The sequence below is a fragment of the Scatophagus argus genome, chromosome 6, assembly GCF_020382885.2.
Source record: "Scatophagus argus isolate fScaArg1 chromosome 6, fScaArg1.pri, whole genome shotgun sequence".
NCBI lineage: Eukaryota > Metazoa > Chordata > Actinopteri > Scatophagidae > Scatophagus > Scatophagus argus.
This window is the reverse complement of record NC_058498.1, coordinates 16,555,832-16,580,780: the sequence shown is the minus strand read 5'-3', so window position 1 is coordinate 16,580,780 and position 24,949 is coordinate 16,555,832. Positions and strand designations below refer to the sequence as shown.

Here is a 24,949-nt window from a genome sequence, read left to right as displayed (position 1 = left end):
CTAGCACAAAAGTATTTAGAAGCAGTGATACGACACACAACAATGCAAGACACATGCACGTCTCATAGTGCATCCCTGAAAACATACTGCTCACAGAGTGGGCTTAAGTCGACTTAACTGCTATTAGTGGAGCATTATAAAATGTGTGTGTGTGTGTGTGTGTGCGTGTAGCCAGGGCCTGAGGACTGCAGCAATGTGTGGGCTGTTGGGGTGGGGTTAATGAGCTGTTCTATGACCTCTGTCACCCCACAGGATCGCCTCAGGGAGACAGAGCGAGACAAACAGGAAGACATGGTGACAACAAGCCCTTGGTTGCAGTCTGCCACTGGACTTCTGGGACGAATCAGATATAAAAATACTATAGGTGGCCTAACCTAGACACATATATCCTCAAACAAGATCTTAGCCGCTTTTAGTAAATATCCTTTGGAACCAAACCATGTATGTCAAACCAAAACACACTGTGTATGCACCACAACATATGGTGATGCTTCACTTGTAATTTGACTGTAAGAACGGCTGTGTGTTCGTCCATGTTCATACAAAATGAACATAAAATGTAGATACTAATTTGATCTGTGCTGTCACGGCCAGTAAAGAGGGTGAGTGCGTGAGCAATAGAGTGAACGAGAGAGGGAGAGAGAGAGAGAGAGAGAGAGAGAGAGAGAGAGAGAGAGAGAGAGAGACACTCCAGTAAAGATGTGTGGCTACAATGTGAGGCTCACCGCATCCCCAAATGATAATAGCAGTGATATTACTGCCACCTTGTGGTTGTTGTAGAGCACTGACTTGCCCTAAATAGTTTCATCAGGTACAATACATGAAGAAAACATCATATACATACTCACATGACAATATAATGAACCCCACACAGAAGTCCTGTCATTATGCATACAGAACTGAATAGCTGTGTGAATCATTTTTGATTTTTGTTTTTTTAATTTAACTGTAATGTAAAGCTTGACCAACACTGCAACAAAATAGAGGGTTATCCATCCATTTTCTATACCGCTTATCCGTCAGGGTCGCGGGGGGGCTGGACTACGGGCGAGAGGCGGGGTTCACCCTGGACTGGTCGCCAGTCAATCGCAGGGCCAACACACAAAGACAAACAACCACACACTCTCACACTCACACCTAGGGGCAATTTAGAGTAGCCAATTAACCTAATGTGCATGTTTTTGGTATTGTGGGAGGAAGCCGGAGTACCCGGAGAAAACCCACGCAGGCACAGGGAGAACATGCAAACTCCACATAGAAGGGCCCAGACCGGGATTCGAACCTGGAACCCTCTTGCTATGAGGCGACAGTGCTAACCACTGCACCACCGTGCCGCAATAGAGGGTTATTTGATGGATAAAGTGACATGCTAAACTACAGTGTAATTACAGTCATAATTATAGATGGCATTATACTACACTATAGAAAACCAAGACCATCATTTTATATTACTGTAACAAACTATTGCATTAAGTTTGATAAATTAAACACAAAGTTATACACGCAAAACTTTGCAACCATTGTTTTTAATAGAAAGATTTTATATTCTTTAAACCAGACAACCAGATGCCAGACATTTATGGATATATTAAAAAAAGAACAGAACAAAAAAAAAAACAAAACAAAAAAAAAAGACACAAAATGGAATTATACGGTTTAGACTGTGTGGATTTAGTGGTCTCATATACAACACAATTTCTTATCATCGCCAAAAAGTGCAAATTCTCCAAAAATCACCAATACCCCCCCCTCCCCCCCGCAGCTTCCAATGAATATGAACTGACAGACCGCTACGCCAAGAAGAAATCCTCTGTGAAGAGAAAGGGCTTATTTAAAGAGTAAATCCACACCGAATCATGTAGAAAAAGAAAAGGGCTGCTGCAGTCCTGTGGTTAACACGCTGGATGACGCTGCACTTTCGGACCACACTCCTGTCAATTAGTGATGCCACAGCAGGTACTCTGCCTTTGGGATACACTTGTTGTGATAAACAGAGCAGTGTGTGGTCACATGTACAACAAGGATGAAAGTTTTAACACACAGAGAGAAGTGGAGTAACCGTTTTCTGCCTAATGTGACTCGGTGTGGATTTACAGTTAATGTCCATTTTTGAAAGTTGGGACAAATTCTGCCATTTTAAATGAACATTGGAAAACAAAAATCTGCAAAGGATCATAACAATCACAGTTACAAATCAGATCAGATACAAATCTGTTATAAATAGTAGCATATTTCTTTCTCTCCCAAGTTAAAACCATTCGTTGAATCGTGGATTTATTGAATGTTTATTATGATCAATATTATTCTTTCCACTCTACTGCAGTAATCTAAATTTGACATAGATGTTAAGGCCAATGAAATTTTCTTTAATGATTTGCAAAAGTGCATGATGGTCATTTGGCCATTTCATCTGTCTTTCATAATCATTTGAGCTCTGTATGGATACCAGATCCAGCCTTTAACTGCACAGACAGGGCGTTATTGCAGACAAAGAGATTCTGCAGTGGATACAACACTGCATGTTTAACATTCAGCACAGCTAGCCTTCTCAGAAAGCTTTGCAACTGTTATACAGGTTTCTTTTTCAAGAAAAGGAGTCTCCCAAAATGAGATCAAATGACCTTTCTCCCAACAAGATCTGAGACGGTAAGCAGAGAGCGGGTAGGAGGAGATCTGTCCTGTAACCCCACCTTTGTGTGACTATGCAATAAGCTGCATATAACAGGTGTGGTGGTAGTATAAGAGAGATGTGTTTGTTTATGTCCAGATGAGGTGGCAGCTCTAGACACCTTCAATCCAGATATTTAATATTCAAGTTTTTTCTTTTTTTTTTTTCCATTTTCATCATATTGTTTTGTTGCATTTAAATAATCATCTGCACCGAGAAAAAAAAAAAAACATCAACAGGAACAACAAAATATTAACAATAGTGATAACCATAAAATAAAAGCACACAAAAATCAGGATGGCCTTTCGCAAAGTGCTTTTGTTACAATCGCAGAAGCTGAAAAAAGGCAGTTGGATAGCGGTACGCCAGGGGCCTTTTGAACTGTCCGTCTACACGTCTGTCTGTCACACAGTAGAAGAATAGTGAGGCTAGACAGACTGACTGAAACAGCCAACTGCAAAACATTGACCATTTCCTCCTGTCGTCTCCAACTCACATCCTTTACACCTGCCAAAAACTCCAAAGTGGGAATCACAGTATGAAGTTATGGAATGTATCCTAAATTGGTTTAGGTGACTGAAAACTGAAACTGTCTCTTCCTCCATATCTCATCCAATCCCCTCTCCCTCCTTTCTCTCCTGTCGATTCCCCTGCTGAGGTTGTGTGATCTTTGATCAAAGGCCAGTCAGCAACAAAGATGTAGACTCTGAGTCCGGAGAGAGGGAGAGCGATGGGAGAAGAAAGCAGGAGAACATGCACCCTCCCCTATGCTTTTCCAAGCCTATCTCCTTTCAAAAATGTTACAGTCTGACTAATAAGACTGAATCTCCAGCGGCTTCCTTCCCCCTAACAAACAATTGACTGGATCAATATTAAATGGAGAAGTAGGCAGGTCACAGCCACTATACAATGAGGGAATTGTTCTGCTTCTATCTTTCTGGGAAATATCATGTCAAATATTGGTATGAACAAGAAAGGCAAAGACAGAGAAGAGACTTGGAGGGTGATTAGACATACCATGAACTTAGCAGACACTGAAACCCAATGCATAGCAGTGTATTTTCCACCTGAGTAGTACTTACATAGAGACAACGGAGATCAGCAACATTCTCCTTGTTGCAGTTCTCCAAAGTGAAATCTGTGGTGACCTCCTTTGTATTACAATTCTTATCATACTGTGACCATGCAATTCCTACCAGCTTAGAGAACCAACACTGAACCAGTGCTCAGTAATAAGTCTGTCACCTGGGCTTTCTAACTGCATCCGTGAAAACAACATCCAGCCTCCCCCTACCACCTGTATTTAATCCTCCTCCCTGTATGCCAACCTTTGTATCCCCAGAGACTGAGAAAGACTCCAAGTGCAAACTGTCCCCACTTGGTTGAGAGCAGCCAACAGACAGCAGCCTGCCTCTCTGAAGGACCCAGGGCTGTCTGTGTAAGTGCCAGAGCCACGCTGCGCATAGTGCCATACTGCATATGCTGCGCTCAGCTTGCTGTGCATCAAGAGCCTGATGGAAAACACACACAAAAAAAATCAGGTGTGCAGGGAAATGACGAAGAAAAGCAAATAATCCCCCTTTGAATCTCAATATTAACAGTCACCCGTCCTGCTTCGTTTGATTATTTACAGTTATAATTGTTGTCATAGTTGTTCATCATCTGTGTTTTATGGCCTTCTCAGATAGATTCACCAAAAATATTTGATAACAGCAAAGGAAAAAAAACATCTCAAGGTCAATTCGGAAAAAAAAAGCCCCAAAACACTTACAAGTGTTCTGAGACTGTCTCAGGGTAGCCTGGGTCAAAGTACCCTTGGTCTGGGGCTAAGGTTGAGGTCACACCAGTTGTGGATCCACAAAGGCTGTGACAGCTCCAAAGTATGGTAGTTCATTCAGTAAGAGCTGGAACAACTAAATGATCAATTTCAGTACCGAGCCAACCAGATTTCTCAACTTGAATTGAAAATATGGGAATAAAAGTGTTTATGTTTTATGAGGGTTTATGAGTTTTGTCACTCCTTGTCCACGTAAGGCACATTGCGGCCTGTGATGTTTGCAATGTCCACCTGGTGGGAGTGAGCCTCAGCCCCACACCGCACAATGCGACTGTCTGGAAACATTGGAAGAAAGAAAGAAAAAAAAAACCAAAACACTTAGTGCTGCTCAGACAAGGCCACAGTCTCTCCCAGTCTGTTTCAATTTGAGAATATTTCAATTCAGCGTTTTCAGAAAGTAAACTGAGGTCATCCATTTCAGAAATAATCAAAATACATTATCATTTCACATCATTATTCAGTTGACTGAGCAAATGTTGATAAAATCTCATATCGGAAATTTAAAAACAATTGGGTTCAGTATCTCTGGCACATGCACACAGTCCATCTCAGCCATCAGATCATCACAAACTCAAATGTTTTGAATGTTTTTGGAGATTTTGCTATTTTCTAAGTGCCTAAATGTTGTTTATTTGGACTATTTCCTAATATAAAGACCAAACATGAGTTGCTGTTTTCACACCACTTGTAGTTTCCATCTTAAGTTACTGTACATGCGGAATATTTTTTTCAAGAGCCTTCAGATTTAATAACAAACCTCTATTAATCCAACATTAGATTGGTAGCTTAAAATGTCCAATGACTTAAATACAAGCCATTTTTTTCTCCTTTGGTATTTGTTGTTGTTGGACGTCTGTATATTTCTTAATATACTTGACGTGATTATTTCTATGGAGGGGTTGGATGGACTCTTTATGAGACCATTGAGTATTAACCACACTGCTCTGTGCTCATGGAAACTCGCAGGCCGTTCTGAGGTCTCCTGCCCTTCTCCCATAAGCAGGACAAGGACATTTAACATTAGTGCAAACTTTTGCTCTCTCAGCTAAAGCACCATTTCCAGTGCTATCAGGCTTTATATCCTTAACCCCACCCAAGCATCCATTTACCCCACCCTCCTGGCACAGCATCCCAAAACCATGAACCCAACCCACACACGCACGCACACACGCACAGCCATGTAATAATGTAGCACATGTTATTTTAAGAAAAACAAGTGTAGACAGACAGAAAACACAACACATCCTTAGACCTCTGATTCTATTGTCCACAAGGATACAACGAGCGAGAGGAAGTGAACTCAAGTAAATATCTGCATGATTTCACACACTTTTCTGCATATGCATTCAAGAGGAGGGCAGCTGTGTGTGGCTTAGTAAGGGAGGCCCAGTTTGGATAAATTACATACATATACTTTCAATATCTCTAGTCTAAAGTAAACTAAGATTGGGCACCAAAAGCTTTGGTCAATCAACAAACAAATAAGACTTTTGGGAAAATATTAAGGTCCAAAGGAACATAAGATGGTTTAAGATGGCTCAAAATGGGTTTAAGCAGTCCATATCGAGTACCACTACAGAAATCACAAACCGGGTAGACATATCCAGCTATCCTGTGCATTAATAAATCCCACCTTTATCCTAACAGAGAAGCAGAAATAGAAAGTAAAACTCTCAAGAACCTAGCCAACCCCTGACAATGACCAACAAGAGTAAACAAAGAGTTATGCAAATATGCACCAAGAGAGCCGTGAAGTGAACAGGCAACTATCCAATGAGTTGCTTTACAATATGGTATTTTTGCTTCTGTGGTACAGTGAACCTATTATCACTGCGGTTCCTCAGAGAACACGTGTAGTTATGAGAGTAGCTGGTGAACAGATGGGATAGACACGAAGTTTGTTTATCCAAGCTTGTCCTGAGACCCTCCAGCCTGCCAGCCAGCAAAACATGCCTGTGCACATGTACGAAAAAATACGCACGTATACACACATACACACAAACACACACACACACTCAGTGCCCTTTCTTCTTTTTCTGCCCCCTCCTTCTACCCCTGCCCTTTACATTAAGACATAAAGACAACTCACTAGATTTCTTTTAACAGCAAAATTCAAGTGCAATCAGTTACATGGATTAATTTAGTCTTTAAGTTCACAAAACCCAACATGTTTATATCTGAACCCACCCACCTTCTCTTTTAGAGGACTGAACTGTGAACTATGTCTGGATTATTTATTTTTTTATTTTGGCAGCTTGTCATCAAAACCTGAACAAAACCAGTGAAGGAGCTCAACTTCACTATCATGGACAGACAAAAGGAATGATCTCATTTGCAACTGGTTTGTTTCAAAGTACCCGTTTCGTTGACAAAAGTGCCCTCCTCAGTAACAAAGTGCATTCATAAACTGCCTCTTTCCAATTAAGGTGCAAAAGACTGATAGTTGACAGCACTACTGCAGGAATTAAGGGGTGGTGATGGTGGGGGCTCTAAATCACATGCATGTTCTGCTCTGAGGGTCAATGCGCCAGTTTGGTAAGTAACATTGGATTTGGAGCACAATAACACAATTTGGATATTTTAAGACTAACAAATCCAGATGTGTAGAGTCACTGACAATATTCAAACAGATATGTCAGCTCTGGTGTTTTCCTCTTCTCTACAGGATACCTGGACCGAGTGAGTGTTTGAGTGTGTGTGCGTGTGTGTGTGTGTGAGAGAGAGAGAGAGAGACAGAGAGAAAGAGAGAGGGGGAGAGAGGAAGAGACAGAGAAAGTGCATTGGGGCTTGCAGCTCAGGGTGCATGTTTGAACAAGCTGTGGCTGACTCACACAGTGATGATGTGGCCAGAGCGACCCCGGCTGCCACGCACACACATGTACACAAACACACGTACATGTAAACACACTCACGCACTAAACTGCCAGCACCAGGCGTCCTACCCACAGTAACACCAGGCTCTAATATAATAATATCCCCTCCAGGCTGGTTCGGGGGCATTAGAGGACTACGGAGGGAGAGAGAGGGAGAGAAAAGGCCTGATTTGATCCCCTCCTGCCTGGAAACGTGGCTGAGCTGGGGGAGATTATTTTTTGGAATGCAACAGACATTGTGAGATCCCCCTCCCCTTCCCTTGTTCCCCTCCCCCATCAACCAGCTGCAGCTGCACTTCTATTTGGCCTCCCAACTTGGACAGGTATTTATTGCTCTCCTCATCATACAGGTTGCCTCACGGTTGTGTGGTCCCCAGGGCGAAAAGATTGGAATAAGCATGATACATAAACCTCCCCTCACTCCCTCCCCAACACCAGCCCACTTCCTTTAAATATACCTCTCTCTTGCTCTGTTGGATATCTTTAGTAAAGCTGTGCAAACATATAAAAAAGGTGCTCATCTATCTCTTCTTTGTACTCTTTGTCACTCTCTCACTCGGGCTCCCTGCCATTCCTTTAACCTGCGGTTGGTTAAATGCTACCCGCGCCCTGTCAAACAAGGACAGATTCCGAAAAACTGCACAAAGTTAAGCACATTCATTCATTCAAACTCCTCATCCTTTGGGCAGGAAATATACATGTCAAGTGTTGACTTTAGGACAAATGGGTGACTTGATGTTTTCTGTCTTTTTCATCAAACATTCATACAGTTTGTTTTGTTCACCCACAAGCTTCACTCTATGAGAAGTATGACATCAAGCCTAAGAGGAAAAACCCGATAAGTACACCTCAGCATTCAGAGGGGACCAATGTCATGTCACCACCTGCTGTATATACATGTATACAATTATAAAGTGTCAAGTACCCGAAGCAGTCAACGAAAAGGAACAACAACAACAATAACAACAACAAAAAAAATTTAAGACAAAATTAAAAGGGAAAACAGAAATGCGGAAATTGCAGGGTTGTGAGGGATAAGAGGCAACATAGTCAAGCCAATAGATACATTGACAATGGTAGTGCTTTAAAAACACAAACCCTGCACCCCTCGTATTCCCTAGTCCTGCAATTGACGAGCCCCCATGAAGTGGATTTGACTCAACATCAATTTGATTTTGACAAACCATAGATTCTTAAAACACATTTTATAGAGAAAGCAACACTTCAATCAAACCCTTGTCTGATTCTTTCTGGAACATTTAGAGAGAAAAAAAAACTGTTGCATCAAAATTGTGGTGACTTTTCCTTGCATATGCCATATTGTGGCAATGTTGTTTCTATGGTAACTGTACATTTCAGACCTGCAAAAGAATAGAAAAAGACTTTCACTGGGAGGATTTGTCCTCGCTTCACCCGTACCGCAGCCAGAAGGTGCTTGACAGACACCTTGCTTAGAGCTTGAAGGCTGTGAGGACAAAACCAATAAAAATCTAAATCAACTGCATAGTTGCTCAGAGTCTCTTTGTATTTATCATACATTTGCCTACGCACATATGCCAATGTATAAAACCCCTAATATTATAAAGAAAGAAATGGCCCAGAAAGTGGACGTAGTGGGTGCATGATTTGAAGCGTTCTTTGCTCTTTAACAGATAAACAGACTCAAGTGCTTGCAAGTCTACTCCATGTCCTAGAGTAAAAGGAAAAAGAAATATAAAGATTAGATTTTTGTGACACCCTGATTTGGTTTATAGAGGAATAGTTAGTTGTTTTATATATTTTTTTAAAGTTTGCCTTTGCATGTTTTTTTCTCCTCTCTGTTCACTGGCCTGTCTCACAGGCGGTACAGAGTGACTGTGTCCAGCAGTGTCCTTGTCGCCCCTGCAGTCTCAGGGCCCTGTCTCCCCTGCCAAGTCCTGCAGGTGAGGACTGTGTGCATGAGCTACAGCGGCCCCATCCACCTCTGCCACCGAGGATGCCTCCGAGCGCCGCCGTCCCTTGATGGTACGAGGACCAGCACCTGTGTCAGAGCTGGGGCTCAGCAGGCCCAGGGGGGCATCAAGGATCCCTGGCTCTCGCACCCGAGGCTTTCGGCCTCGACGAGAAGGGATGCCATTGCAGCCGTCCTTCTTGAGGTGGCGGTGCAGGTGATCCGAGCGCACGAAAGTCTTAAAGCAGCTTGAGCACTGATAGGGGCGCAGGCCGGTGTGTACGCGCATGTGGTTCTTCAGGTCGTAGTTATGAGCAAAGGCGGCTCCACATTGCGTACACAGATAAGGCTTCTCTCCTGTATGCTTCCGCATATGAACCTTGAGCTTGTCTTGCCTGTGAGGGAGAAGAATAAACAAGATTACATCAGAATGCATCGATAAAAGAATGCATCAAACATACTTGAATATACCCAATACAAACAGCCAGCTTCAGGTTTTCTTTTCAGCCTATGTAATGATCAAATAGATAAATAACTCAAAGCACATTATTAATTCTCACATGTACAGTGATCAGCTTAATATCCTTTGGATGGTTTTATTTTCTATTATACAGCATTCATTTGGATCTCTTCCAATGCGATTATTCTGTGAAGGCAGTTGGGCCAACTGAGGAGAAGCCATAAACTTTACATCTTTATCTGTGTAATTGCACACTAGAGCACAACTGTGGACTGATGCGAGTTCAGTGTTCACTGTGTCACTTGGCTTTTTTACAGCTTCTGTTAAATTTTCTTAGAGGACGACACCGTAACAGCTGACACATCTGACAAATGCACGCACCCTGTGTATAGAAAATGAAGACTTTAATGTCCTCTGCTGCTAAACAATTCCAAAATCATTTTTGAAAACTTGACTTTATCATTGAGTAGTACTGAATTATAGATGAGTGTGCAAGACAACAATGGTTTTGCAGCCCGGTTTTATGATGTAATTGATTGAATTTCATAAAAGAATAGGTGCCACTCCTAAGCAACTCAAAGGAAGAAAAAATTTCCCAAAATTTGAACTCCATAACAGTTATACTCTGGTTAAAACAAGAGACCAAACCATGATCTGACTCCTCTAAGACATCTCAATATATCCTGGAACATTTTTTACTTAGCGATGATGCGCCGCCCACTAAACTTTATCTGGTTGCCTTGGCCTTCATCTGACTCTTGTCCCACCACCCCCACCCTAACCCGAGTCCTTACTATCTCTCGAGCTCCCAAGCTCTTTAATCGTCTAACCCTTCTGCATCGAGGGCAGAGGGCTACTAAACAAACAAGCGTAGTTAGGACAACTCTGTTTGAACACACATACACACACATGCACACTCACATGTAAGTGGATTAGCTGTCATACGAGCAAACAAAACCGGAACTCTGACAGGTCTGTACAAACCGTACTCAACATATAAAAATTAACAAAGAAACATGTACATTGGTGATGAGAAACACATACATGCGTGCACGAACATGCACATAGGCCAAAGGCTTGGAACAAAGTGGCACGATGACAGAGGTGAATTATTTAAAGGACAGAGTGATTTATTACCGTGCGAGGCACACTCTTAACCCTGATCAAACAGGATTAAGATTACAATACCCCCTTCCCACTGCCGGTCGAATTTAGCTCGAAGGCAAATTCGGATTGGTCTTCCCTACCTGCCATGCCAGCAGAGGTTCTGGGTATTTCTAGCCTGCTGCATCTATTTCCAGCACAAGTCCACTGATTAATTAATTAAAGGAATGATTTCAAGGAAAAGGCAGGACTCCTAAATACGGGGAAACCAAATGCACCCACGCCCCTTGCTGCTCCACTAGCTACAGTTGTCTGAGCAGCACATGGCAGATTTCATTAGAGAGGTAAAGGAGTGACACAGAGAGAGGAGGGGGTGGTGTAAATACTCTGCTGTGGGCAATAATCAACATAACCAGAGATCAAAAGTTCAAATTACAGCATTGGTGCACATAGAGCACCACCCAGGGCCTATAATCCCCCTCTGTATCAGAACACAGCACTTTACAGCAGCCCTCCAGTAGATAACACTACCATGGCCGGCCTTCTTTTATAGGACCCCTATGTTAAAATTCTAGGACTTTGCTATGAAGGCTGTCTCAATAAAACAGACCTTTATAACCATCTGACCCCCGTCTCTCAGAGCTGGAATATGCTACATGCTGTTTTGATTAGCATTTGACTGCAATGTGACATTCAAAATAGCTGGCTATGTATACTTAGAAAGACCATGATTGAGGTAAACATTCAGATTTACAAACTGAGCTGCCTCCTTAATGCAAAGCTAAGTTGGTTAGTGTTAATACTCCTGCTCTTGGCTTTGCGCTGTGTCTCACTGCTGGGTGGTTTGTCTACAGAGCCAAGTCCAAGACTATTAGTACATGTGACATGGGGTAGTCACTTCATTAATTGGACTTACCTGGTAAAGCGCACTTTGCAGATGGCGCATTCATAGGGTTTCTCTCCCGTGTGCGTTCGAATGTGGCGGGGTAGCTTGCCTGCTCCTTGAATGACCTTGGAGCATATGGGGCATTTCTGGAAGGCCTTGGAGCGCATCTTCCTCTCCCCTCCACCTCCTCCTCCACCCCCACTGCCTCTCTCTCCAACCCCTCTCTCTCCTCCTCCTCCTCCTACTCTCTCTTGGCCTGTTCTGCCCCGTGATAGCCAGAGTGGTGGCACTCCTTGTGTCACAGCAGCAGAAGCTGTATCCTCATGCTGTGAGCTGTTAAAATAATTCAAGTAAAATTCCATGTCTGGGTCGTCCCCATCTCCCTGCTCCTCCCCGGCTGTTGTACGCTCCTTCTGCCTCTCGATGGAGTCCATCATCTGCTGCAGGAGGGCACTGGCAGAACCCCTCTCCCTCGCCATCACTTCCCTCCCTCCATCCTCCACCTCTGTCTCCTGCCCCAGCCTAGACTCAGGGGGGAGGTAGAAGTGCCCATTTTGGGATGGAGGATAGTAAGACGATCCCAGGCTTGCTCCGTTACCCTGCACCGCCTCCCCGTCCTCGTCTTCCTCTTCATCCTCATCCTCTTCCTCTGGTTCCCGTGCAGGGGCCTGCGCCAAAGCAAGGGCCAGAGGAGAGTAGTACTCACCAGGGCCAGCAGAAGCCCCGTTGCTGGAGGCACCTCCATTACCGTGATTAAAGTGCAGGTGTGTGGGCAGGTCCCTGAGCTCTGGCGTGCTGCAGCTGCTGCTCCAGTGCGCCCCTCTCTGGAAGTACTCCAGGTACTCCCGGGCCCGCACCCGGTTCCCCTGCTCCCCGCCTCCTTTGCCCTTCCCCTCCTCATCTTCATCTTCATCTCTTCGCTCACTGCCCGCCTGGTGAAACATGTCAAGAAACGAGGAGAGTTGATGAAAAAGTTAGTGGAAGTTTGCACAAAAAAATAGAAAGGGGGAGAGAAAAATAGATTTATAAAAAAAAGCACACCAGGCAGACTGGGAAAACCTGAATCTACAACAGTCAGCCTATCAGCATGGGCAAATCAGTATGTAGGTATCCTGGATGCACACCCAGGGACTTAGCATGCCTGTGGGCACAGGCATGTGCAATAAGGAAATAAAAACTAATTGGCAAAACATATTGCTAACTGGCGTGTATGTGAACAACAACAAAGCAGCACAGGGGCCCATATATGTTTTGCTATATTTAGCATTCTTACAAATAGAATAAACTGCAGTTTGGAAAAGCATTACAGATTAGGACCTTTGTAATTAAACACCCAAAAGTGAATGATTGTGTCTCTGAATTGCCCTTGCATGATGTGACCATGACAGTGAAGCATATCTGTGATTATCACATGATGTAGAGCATTATGTGTTCAGACACAGCATATCACAGCTACACTTCAAAACGATCAAGTGTAGCTGTGATATGCTGTGTCTGTAGTCTGCTAAAGAGCATGCTGTCCTTCCACACATGCTATTGGCTCAGAATGACTAAGTGTTGAACTAACCCCAAGGCTGTGGGCGTGTGTTTGGCATAGTGAGAGAGACTGATAAAGGCCATGATGTAAGCTTGACTATACTGACTATTTAATGAAGGGAACGGTATGATGGCCGGGCACCTTCCCTGAGAGACCTACATTTTGAATTTCAGTTAATTCAGTTCCGCAACACATCTACTCAGCACGAACTGCACTGTATCTGTGCTTTGTTATAAATTCATTCAACACTTACAATGGGTTGCTCACAGTAGCACTCTTTACACAACTCTTTAAGGCAGAGCAGATCAAATCTTTAACTTTAGAACTTTATATCATGTCACTTCTAGTTGTATAATGGTCCTGTACCGGCGGGGAGAGCACTTTGGTGTCCAGCAGGTGCGTACAGACGTCCTGGACAGGTGGGATTTCCAGGAGGCGTGCAGCGGCCAGAATGTCAGCCACACTGCTGTGACTGACTGTCAGTGTGGCTGTGTAAGCAAAGTCCAGCAATGCTCCCAGAGCCTCTGCCGCCACAAAGTCGATGCTGTAGATGTTCTGTTGGTCAGCGGTGGCCCCCGAAGTGAAGAGCTTGTGGAAGTAAGAGCTGCAGGACGCCAGAACGGACCGGTGGGCTGGGAACTCCCGATCCTGGGTAACCAGGAGCACGTCGCACAGCAGGCCACTGAGCCGCTGCTTGTTCAGGCTGCCAAGGATGTCTGCGCTGTGCTCGGGGAAAGGGATCCCCACTGGGCCTTCCTCTGCCTCTCCTGCCCCTCCTCTCCCTCCTCCACCACCGCTGTTGGCTGTCCCCCTGAGCCGCCTTCCGCCCCTCCCACCGGCTCCTGACGACATCTTCCACCAGCCTGCCGCCGAGCCGCCTAGCACAGCCCCCACCCGTGTATCCGTCCTGCCGTCTGTCCGTCTGCCTGTCTGAGGGTACAAAAGTTGGACAGAGGGATGGGATGGAGGGTAAAGACAAAGAAAAAACAGATCAGTTCATGATATTCTTGATGTGGATAAAGAAAGAGAGATAAGAAAGATGTTGTTAAGTGATTTGCCATTGTGGGAAATATGCACCAGAAAGGATCAGAACAAAAGCACAACCCAATATACACAAAACTTTCATAAAGATCACATTTTAGTTTAACATATAGTCTAACACACAGGTGGTATGCAAAATACACACGTGGACTCTGAAGTATCTCAGCAAAATCTACAAAGTTAGGTCATATCAGGTTGCATACCAATTAGCATTGTTATCAGCTATAAAACTGGTTTGGTGACCAGCATGTTGATATATGAGCTTTCAAGGCGAAATGTGACAACTCAAAACGCACAATCATTTTATAAGTTAACGATCATGGCAACATCTGGCAAAATCAGACAAACTGCAACAACAGTAAAAACGGCTGTAATATTTCGAAACTGATGTATAACAATTAACAATATAAAGGTGGCTGATGAATAATGCTAACTGGTAATTGTTAATTGATCTGCAGCCTACTATGACCCTTATAAAAATTGTTGAAATGTTTATATTATTTTCTCCATCCTACTATATGTTATGCGCATGAGTTTTCAGTCTATAAATCCATAATAATTCACTCAACAAGTAGTCTTCATTCATTGATATCTTTGCAATGCACAACCCTCTCTACTGTTTTTACACACCAACAAATTGTTAGCTTCATGCATGTGTGTTTTTATACCCAAGCCACCTATATCAAAACACTTCACCATGATGTAATTTATATATCCAAAAATGGCTATTTAAAGTTAAGGAAATTCACTTTTTTCCAGATTAGATTAGAAAAATTCAGCCTTGCCAGATCAAACTGTGGTGTCTGTAGTTCAGTACGGTTAATGTTTTCTTGGAGTCATGATTAGAGAGGGGTCTTAGGTTCCAGGGTATGTGCCATATGGGAAGAGGGTCTTTTTTCCCCCTCTTTCTCTTTCAACACAGAACTGAGGTTAGTTGATGATTGACAGATGTTTAATCTCTCATCTATGTTAACAACCAACCTATATCAGCAGGTGGTTAGAGATGATTTGGCCTGATTAGGCCTGCTAAAACAACATGAGTGTGGGAAAGACTATGAGAAGATGTTTATGTACACATTATTTATATGTGCAGGTGACTGGGTTTCTGTGTCCTTGTATACATGGCTACATCTAAGGGTGTGTGCATGCCCTCACACAAGAAGCCAAGTAAGAGGTCGTGGAGGACAGATAGGCAGAGGGCAGTAGGAATCAGAGAGCATGCTGGGAACTGGGCTGTGCAGCTTGTGCTCTATGTCAGTTGAGAGCTGGGGAGGAGAGCAAGAGAGGTGGAGGAAAAGGGGGAGGGAGGTGGCAGGGGCTGCCAGAGCAGACCCTGTGGAAAAACTCCACAGGAGGAGGAAGAGGACACGCAACAAGCTGCGAGGGAACAGTATTAAAAAGGGAGGTTGTCAATCCGGTCTGAGCTGGTTACCCCACCCTGTACTGTGTGCCAAGTTTCAGGAAAGGCTGTCCCCTCGCTCACGTGTGGGGGGAGATTAAAATGATCGACTGAAGCCTGCGCAGTGGGAGGGGGTTTCAGCAGAACAAGCCATCCTCGATTTTTCTATTAGCACACTCACAGAAACAAATACAGTAACATTACAGAGACATCAATAGCGCACGAAACACACATGCACATACCCACAACCCCCCCCCCCCCCCCCCCCCCATCTGCCAGGGAGACCCAGCAGGGGGTGAAGCTGGCGTGGGGAGGGGTGAGGTGGGTTTGGATGATGCATTGAGTATGTTCTTCTACAAGAGCTAGGCACTCATTCGCATGACATTCCTTCAGATCAAGCCTTCTGGTATGTTTGAATGTTACACCCCACTACCAAACCTGACTAACCTGGCTGCCTCTCCTCTTTCCTACCTGTATTCACCTGTATTCAATTCTCCTCTCTTTATCTCTCATGGGCTCAACTGTATAAAGCAACGCCTACCTTTGGTAACACGTCAGTCAGCCCACAGGTCAGAATTAGGTAAAGTGTTTAAATTAGACAGAAAGGAGAAGAACAGATGTTTGTTCAAACTTATCATGATCCTCCAAATGGGTCAGCGATTGTTTTCAGTTTGGAAAAACATTATGATAAAGCAGACACTAAAATAACACAATTCATATTTTAGAGTACTGAAAGATTGTTTTTTGATTAATGATAAACTCTCTAATGGTTCCACGTTTTCTTGCTCCGTACTGTACGCTCCTTCCTTAACTGAATTCAGTTTTGATAGGTAGCTGAAAACAAAACCGCTGCAAATATTGCAAATGTCTTTCAAAAATTGTTAGACATGGCATGAGTAAATTTTGTTATCCAACCCCTCACCTGAACATGCTGAGCAAAGGGATGGAGACAAAGGCAAATAGAGACGGCACAGAAAGGAGAGAGGAAGACAGAGCAAGTTGAGATGGAGAAGGAAGAAAGAACAAGAGAAAGGGCAACCACGTGGCTACAGGTCATGTCCTTCACAGGTGGAAACAGATCTGTGTGAGACCATCCAGACCCCCAACCAACCTGCTTTTCCTCTAACACAGACACACAGCACCTACACTAGACCTGCTCTGCTGCAGGCTTGCATAGCACGCTATCCCCGGTACATACCCAGGTGACCCTGGGTCATGGCTTTGTGAGGTAAAGACGCTGAGCTGTGAGGAGATAAAACACACATATGCACAAACTCAATTCAGTGCCAATGAAGCATGGAGGGACTACTCTGCATGCAGCAGCCACCTGTCCCGAATAAAGAGCACCAAGAAAGAAGAAACACAGTGCAACAAACCTGATCCTGACACCTCCTCATGGCCTGAAACATTCCTTATCACTAATTCATGCCTGTGGGTGACAAGGCCTGCAGCCCAGCACAAAACAGCGCAGCAGCCATCCTGGTGTTCCACTTCCAGAGTAGGGCCTTCTCTCAATGCCCAGCTTGTGAGCAGCCAGGCCTGCTTTGCAAGTCAAACAACTGCTTTAACACAGGACCCACCCATCCCATCCCCGCCCTCATCACCTCCATCTCATCCGTAACGTTCCTCTACCCCTTCCCATATATCTGCACGCAGCAAGGACAGATATCAAAATTATGCTTCAACGACGAAACAACCAACCACCATCTTCTGCAAATTAGTTTCCGTTTTGCTGTTACTTCAGTTGAAGCTGTTTTGTGTGTGTGTGCGCGTGTGTGTGTGTAATATCTACGCCAAGGCAGTCACACCCAATTTGCTTGTCATTCACCGACAAATACGTTGACACCAGGCAGTGGTTGCAATAAAAGTGGTTTTATTTTGCCTGATATGTATCATCTGTGAAAAGGACTGCAGAATTTCCACTCTCAAACTATCTCCGGCTGACACATACCAATCATTCCTAAATACAAAGAAACAAACTGTTAACCCTGTGCGACCTCTGATGTTTCTTAGATAGACGAGGAAATTTATTTTACTGGAACCTTTTGAGAGCAGTAAGCACAAAGTACAACTGGACTAGAGAAAAGCATGACAGTAAAAATAATTACTTCAAACAAAGTAAGCTATTACCCAGGATATTGCCCATTTATATATAAAATATTTCCACTTTAGAGAACCTTTTGGTTTAACTCTGAATATTAAACCAAATATCCTACCTTTGGTCTTTATGCAGTCAAAACTTTGAGTTAGTAGTTTCTTAATCTTATAAGAAGGGATTGGCTCATGAAAATAATGCATAACTGAATACTACTTAGCAACTCAACTTTAAGAGGGAGCAATCTGTACTGTACTGAATTACAGGGGCGTTGTTAATTTTACAAGAAACACCTTGTTAAGCGTTATTAGCTTATTGTTTTTACAAGAGAACAATCAGGTTACACCCAATTTACTTTGGTATAGACTTTATGCATTCAGTAGCTCACCTGCTATCAGAATAATTCATACACTTCAACCATCACAAGTGTTTGCATTAAGATTAGAGTGCAACAGAAATATGGCAGCAAAGCCAGGACTGAAAACAACTCAAGAATCTGGATATTAAACAACAAGTCAAAAACCTTGGCTGGCCATTTGCCCTTGTCTGCTCTTCCCTAACTATTTCTTTGTCATTTCTCTCTCCTCCCTTGTCCTCATTTTGTCAGTATCTCAACTAGCCTCTATGGCAACAACTCCTCCCAGTTTGCCCTTTTGCAAGGGAATCACTTCACTCAGGTCAAGAGAATTCAAGGTTGGACCTGGAAGATAATGCAAGACAGTCAGAATGGGCAGGGGGTTACAGTTCCTAGGAAAAGTGGATTTTGAACAAGTGCCACAGCAAAGTGACTCACTGCTGCCAGCAGTTGAAGGAAACCTGATTGGTCATATTAGGAGCTAAGCAGGAAGAGGGCATGCGACTGATAAAACTGAAGTTGCAAGGGCTGGTCTAGGCCTGGCAGCTTTTACTAGAAACTAACCAGGAAGTGCTGCCAAAACACAGACACAAAGCCAGTGAAAAGGTAGTGGGTGAGGCAGCGCACTAAACTCACAAGCTCACTCATAACTCATGAGCGTATGGTGGCCTAGGAATTCGACTCAGATGTCAATGATAAACTCAGATCTCATTCAGTTATCTGGTGTAACCTGCTTCATCAAGAGGAAAGGTAAACACCCACAAGATGGGCAAAGTTTAATGTGAGGAAGCAAGCAGGGGATTTTATGACGTCCTTCTAAAGGTCTATGTTTTGTGCTGCCAGATAGCAAAGGACCTGGAAAAGTGAAATCTGTAGCTGCTTCTTACTTCTTGCATCAGCTCTCACACTGTTCTAAATTTGTCTATATTTTGTTTTCTTGCTTGTTCAGTCAGACCCACAGTATAGCCACAGGCTAGCAAATACAAAGAGTGCCCAAAAGAATAAAAAGACCACAGTGTAATTAAATTCAGTACGACAGCTGTGAATTAGATTTGCAAAACTTAAATTTTTTAAATACTTTGGTCACAACAATATAAAGATGGTGATTCAATTCCATGGTACTTTTTGAGTTTGTAATGCGTAGTTTTGAATAGCATCATACTGTACAACTCATACTTGCACCTTCATATGTAAATTAAGCAGACAAAATATTAATAACTTCTAGCACTGTGCAGATGTCTCTAGCTCTGTAGTCACTCAACATGTCAGCGTAGTGACATTATCAAATGAAATCATTCATTTATTTCATAATGTTAGCTTCTGTTAAGTAGAGATTATTGCATCAATAGTAACCATAAACTACCATAAAAATACTCTTTATTTTATGCCAGTTATGCCTGTTGGTCAATATTTCATTGTGAAGCCATGAGTTCTGTCCCAACACAACACGTCTTGTAGTGTTTCACAAGCGGCACTGTAATAAAACCACATCCATCTTCGGAGTTCCTACTCTGACACTGCCGTGCTGCCAAACCAGGAGGTGTAACAAAATCCAACACATGGCTTCAGAAACAGCACTACACCCTAACACAGCCACGTCCAGCAGAACTAGCGCTGGCCAGTAGGGCAGTTTGCAGGCCCAACGTGCCCTGGCTGCGCCACTTTGTGCATGCGCAGCTCAACAGGGAAGGAGGACTTCCTGTGAGTCTGTGGCAGGCGTGTAACAGAACCCGCTCTGTTATCAGATGACCAGCTCTCTGCTTGCCCGCTCTCTCTGTCCCTACTGTCTGACCCTCTCTCTCTCTCTCTCTCTCTCTTCCTCTCATCTGCCTCGCTCATCTCATCATTGCTCCATCTCCTTCTCAGACGCTGCACTGCACAGTACCCACCACATCACCCACTTCCCCTTTTCACTGCTGAGGAGGCAAAGCTGTGCAGACCCACCCACCCTCCTGCATCTTGCTGTTCTTTAATGCAACCCACCCATCTTCTCTCCTGTTTCATCCCAAACCATTTCACTTAATCAATGTGCAGACAGTTTAAGGTTGGTCACATATCCCCTTCCTGACCATTTGGCCTTTCTGTTAAGATTAAAAACAGGTTCAGCTATATTTGTACTGGTATATCTCTGTACTACAGTGTTTAATTTCAGCATCAGTAGTAACAATACATTATACTGCCTACCGGCTTCGACTACTTCATTTTTACAGCATTTTGACAATGTAAAAACGCCAAATTTACATATCACCAAAAGACACCATCTAAGTCCAGAAGTGTGAAAATTCAAGATTAGCTTTACCCCCACCCTGAAAAACATCCCAGCTTCTTCCTCTCCCACTCTAATTTGATCAGGTTGTGTTGGCTTCTCCATAATAAATGTCCCAGAAGAGAACAGAAGAAGCCCCTTTACTCCCCCTAGACTTCAGCACAACAACAGAAAAACAACAGAGAGGGGTCTGTCTATCTGCTTAGCCAGGCTGGAAGCTGTGGTATACTGAGCAGCTGACCAGAGGAACCAAACATTAGGGGGAAGTGAAGCTGCATTCACCAAGGAAGAGGCAGATGAAAGTATTCAAACTGTAGACAAATGTTTTAACTTATGCAAACCAACAGAAAGCAACACAGTAGCAGCACAAAAAAAAACACTGTCTGGCACAAAAAAAAATCAGACTTTGATTCCACTATATCAGCTACGATACATAATCTGACCACATAAACAAAACCTTGAACAAACATAATGACTATTACATGCAGGGCATTGTATACAGCCAACATTTCACTCTAAAATAAAGCCTCAAACTGCCACGGCGACATCACGCAACCTGTCTTCTCAGTCTGTCTGAACCTGCTAGTTTCAGGCCATAGTGGTGTAGGCACAAACATACAGGAATATCAAACTGTATTCAGCCTCACCGCCAAATTGATGGGTGGTGTCTTGGACCTGCCCACAGCCACTGAAGTCCCCTGCAATTCCCCTGGAGTCTATTGTTGGTAACACAGACACACACAAGCACGCACACAAACACATATGGCGTCCTAGTTTAACCTCTTGCTGGAATTTACTTGAACCAACTATACCTTTCTTGCGTATCAGTATCTAGGAAGTGGCATGCAAAGTAGCATCAGGGCAGTATTTACTGTGACTAATTTTTTTCTGTGACACTGAACTGAATAAAAATGTGATCAACCTTGTTGCTGCCGCCTTCTTAGAAGCATTCCAAACACTTTCCCAGCAGTTGGGCGTCTTCATCTACTGTGCTTCTTGTACCCTCTCCGTGCCCACATGTTTAAAAACGGGTTCAACAAGTACGCAAAGCCAAAAAATATACATCTGGTTATCGAGCAAGGCAGTCAGGGTTCCTGTGAAGTCTTCAAACCACGAGCCACAAGCAAAGCAGGACATGACAGGCAAGATTAGTATCTGCTCTTAGCAAGATGCTGGTGAGGTAGGGGGCGAGGGGAAGGGGAGAAAAAATGTCATAAGATTGTCCATGGTGTGAGTAGCTGAGAAAATCTGAAATCAATAAGAAAATACACAAGTTGTCTAGCATAGTGAGCTCTGCAGAGCTTAAGTTTTACTTTAATATTGTTTAGAAGCAGCTTACCCGACCAGTGAAAACCAGTTGTCACAAGATGTGTCACATATTCTCCCCTTCAGCAAGATGAGCTGTCACTTAACCGAGGTTTCTCAAACAAACTATTACTCAACACCCCACCTGTGCTCTGTCAGCTATCAACATGGTTGCTCTGCCACAGTCAAGCAAACATTTGATGCAGTGGTTTTTGTGGAAATACTTGAACACCCCTAAAGAAGCACCAGTGCAGGATGTGCAGCTGTCTTCATCTTTTCACTCTACTAATAATAGCAGCAGTGCCATTTAATCACAGCAGTCAGACAAAAACATTAAAAGAATATCTGTGCCACGATGAGACAAAAACGACACCGATGCACGATGAGTTGCATGCCTGTAGTTACAAAGTAGCCTGACGTGAATGAAAACTTTACGACAAAAACTATTTCTCTGAGCAGTGTTCTGTGCAGCACCTTACATTCAGCACTGACCTATTTGCCATTCCCTCCTTTATCTGCAACTGGGTCAAGAACTCTGAACTCTACCAAGCCCCATCTCTCGCACTCTCCTTCACACACACAACACGCTATGGTATTTATTTCCTCTGCTCGCCTCTCTTCTCCTCTCAGTCACAGTCTAAGGACACAGTGTGTGTGTGTGCGTGTGTGTGTGTGTGTGTGTGTATGTGGATGTCTTTGGAGTGCTTACCAAATAGGCAGAAAATGTTTCCCTGGCCTCTCTGCCTCCCCTGCCTGCCGGTCAGCTCTGCTGCCTCCGTCTCTGGGCAGGGCTAGAGCTTTACCAGACAGGAAACTTGCGAGTGGCCCTAGTCATACAGGCAAGCCCTTGCCTGATCCCACACAAACAGACACCTACCCCCCCCCCCCCCAACCACCACCACCACCACCCCACCTCCCCACCCCCCTGTTTTCAGCCCACAACTCAGCTCTGCATCCCCTGCTCTCATTGGCTTGACAGCTGCTCACTCACCACACCTCCTACTCGGGATAGGCTGGCGGCTGTTCCCTTTCCTGGATGGCCATGGGCAAGGCACTCTGGGATATAGAGTTCTGAAACCCCATTCAACCTGCTTTAATGTGGCCGGCTGTGGACTACGAGTCCCAGCTCTCACTGTCCACACCACCCCCACTATCTCCAAGCCTGCTCTAACGTAAGCACTCAGGGCTGAATTATACACTACAGTATGTTGCTAGCAGGCTGCCAGGTATTAAAGTACAGACCAGCCATCAAACAGGGCTGAGCTTCGTGTTTAAAAAAATCATTTCAGACCCAAATGTCAGAACAGGAACCAGACATCACAGGTGGATTTTTTCGTCAGCTCTCACTCTAGTGATATTTCAGATACATTTAAAACTCCTGACCTAAATTATGACTTATTCCTATTCCAAACAGTCTAATGCCACTACAACATGCCCTGCGCACACAGCACACAACTTGCCCCACACTGAGCACTTCAATCGCGACTGTCCCGAAAAGTTGTTGCAATTGCTTATAGCTTGTACAAAAAATTATTTTTGGTATCTCCTTCCCCGTGTTGAGTACCCCCCACCCTCTCCTGAGAGCCCCCATCCCCCTCCTCCTCCTTCTTCTCTAAGTGCTTCCACCTGCCTGAAAAGTTAATGCCTTGAACACATCCTATAAACTTTATCTCAAGATTCCCCAGAGGTAAATAGCAGTACAGAGGAAGTACTTTAGGAGGATTAAAAAAAAAGAGGAACCTTGACTAGGGACTACTGCTGCGACCCACCTCTCCTCTTCGGCCAACCCCCCCACCCTGCTCTCCTTTCTGTCCCCCTCCCTCATTCCTCCCTCTCTCCTCTCCTTCTGTGCCCTGCTCCCCTCTGGTCGACAGGCCCAGGGCAGACAGCGAGGGGATGGCAGGGTGCCTTTAGCTCACCTGCGATGGCCGTGGTGAAGCTTGTAGTGGGTTAGCTCAGCCCTCTCCTCTCCTCCTCTCCCTCTCACTGTTGTGCAGCTTAAAGCCCCGTATGCGCTAACCAAGCAGCAGCAGATCAACTCAATTCCCTTCCTGGTTTCTGGAGGGCAAAGAGGTCCCTCCCTTTCTCTCTCTCTCTCTCTCTCTCTCTCTCACTCACTCACTCTCTCTCTCACTCACTCTCTCTCCCTCTCTCTTAAAGAAACAGCATTCCCCTCAGTCTCCTCTCCCTCCTCCCTCTGTAAAGCAAAAGTAAAGTGGAAATTTCTTTGCGCTCAAAAGTGAAAGACAGTTGTCAGAGTGATAAACTCAATCAGAGATGACACGAATTATTAACCCATGTCTTCCTACTCTGTGGTTACACAGTGACTGTCAGGCAGTCTAAGGACACTCATATGTTTGGTTTATGGAGTGAATGAGTTGTAACTATTGTCAATTCTCACCCGCCTCATCTTTCAATACTGCTTTCCTTTTCTATGTGAGCTGAGTCGCACCCACCCATCCTACTGCCTGAGGTCATGGTGTCCCACCCCAAAAGCAAGCCTTGGCACATTCCAGCACATACAGTAGGGGCTGCCAGCAACCCCCTCGATACACTTTCTGGCTCTGCCCGTTCTCTCCACATAATACCTGCCAAGCTCCAACAGGTGAGGCATCAGAGAAGACATTATTAAGTCAAAAAGTGTTTTATCCACTATGGGAAATGGCAAGTTCCAATGTGTAAATTTACAACTATTGCACTTGATGTTGCGCCACTTCCAACCGCCCACCCATACGCCCACTCACTGAATGCAAGCCAGCCATTGTGCCAAGGAGTGGGACGGAGCAAAAGACGCATCTGATGATTCTGTTGCACCTTAAACCATACCAACACACCTCTGAAGGCACTGTTAAGTCATGGATTTCATTCCCACACTTGACAGGACATACTTTTCATAATGTTGCTGCCTGTAAACAGTCGTCCTTGGGCTCCAGTCTTACAGGAGTCACGTCCCACAGTGAAGCAGGGCTCCTCACTATCTTGGCACTGCACAGATAACCATGCAGGAAAATCAAGGGGCCATTTGGCAAGGAGAAGTAGTGACACACCCTCTGTCTAGAGGGCACTGTTCAGCACTGTCTCCGCATAAGCACAGGGGAGTCACATCTCTCCAAACTTCTGAAACACACATGAATTGCAGTATTTGGACGTCTGGCATCACCACTTGCTATAATTTGCACTGCTAAGTGAAGAC

The 24,949-nt window shown here is 44.2% G+C and overlaps 1 protein-coding gene across 3 annotated transcripts; it reads right to left on the bottom strand.

Annotated features, from left to right (window-relative positions):
* Positions 1–1,508: 1,508 nt before the first annotated feature.
* zbtb7a (zinc finger and BTB domain containing 7a) lies at positions 1,509–24,856 on the bottom strand. 3 transcript variants are annotated; one of them, XM_046391695.1, is made up of 4 exons: positions 24,645–24,856; positions 13,662–14,225; positions 11,789–12,690; positions 1,509–9,703 (listed from the first exon to the last, which is right to left on the bottom strand). In XM_046391695.1, exons 2-4 carry the CDS (start codon positions 14,145–14,147, stop codon positions 9,268–9,270), a joined length of 1,824 nt encoding a protein of 607 aa, XP_046247651.1. In that variant the 5' UTR covers positions 14,148–14,225; positions 24,645–24,856; the 3' UTR covers positions 1,509–9,267. The 3 variants fall into 3 exon arrangements, with proteins under 3 accessions (XP_046247651.1, XP_046247650.1, XP_046247652.1); XM_046391694.1 differs by lacking the exon at positions 24,645–24,856 and adding an exon at positions 23,676–23,820; XM_046391696.1 differs by lacking the exon at positions 24,645–24,856 and adding an exon at positions 22,466–22,612.
* Between the last annotated feature and the right edge of the window lie 93 nt (positions 24,857–24,949).

Excerpts from the sequence above, each read along its gene's own strand:
- zbtb7a (XM_046391695.1), bottom strand. The coding sequence starts at position 14,147 with ATGTCGTCAGGAGCCGGTGGGAGGGGCGGAAGGCGGCTCAGGGGGACA. Across the intron at positions 12,691-13,661 it reads CCAAAGTGCTCTCCCCGCCG|GCGGGCAGTGAGCGAAGAGA; the intron begins GTACAGGACCAT and ends ATGTTTCACCAG. Across the intron at positions 9,704-11,788 it reads TGCAAAGTGCGCTTTACCAG|GCAAGACAAGCTCAAGGTTC; the intron begins GTAAGTCCAATT and ends TCTCCCTCACAG.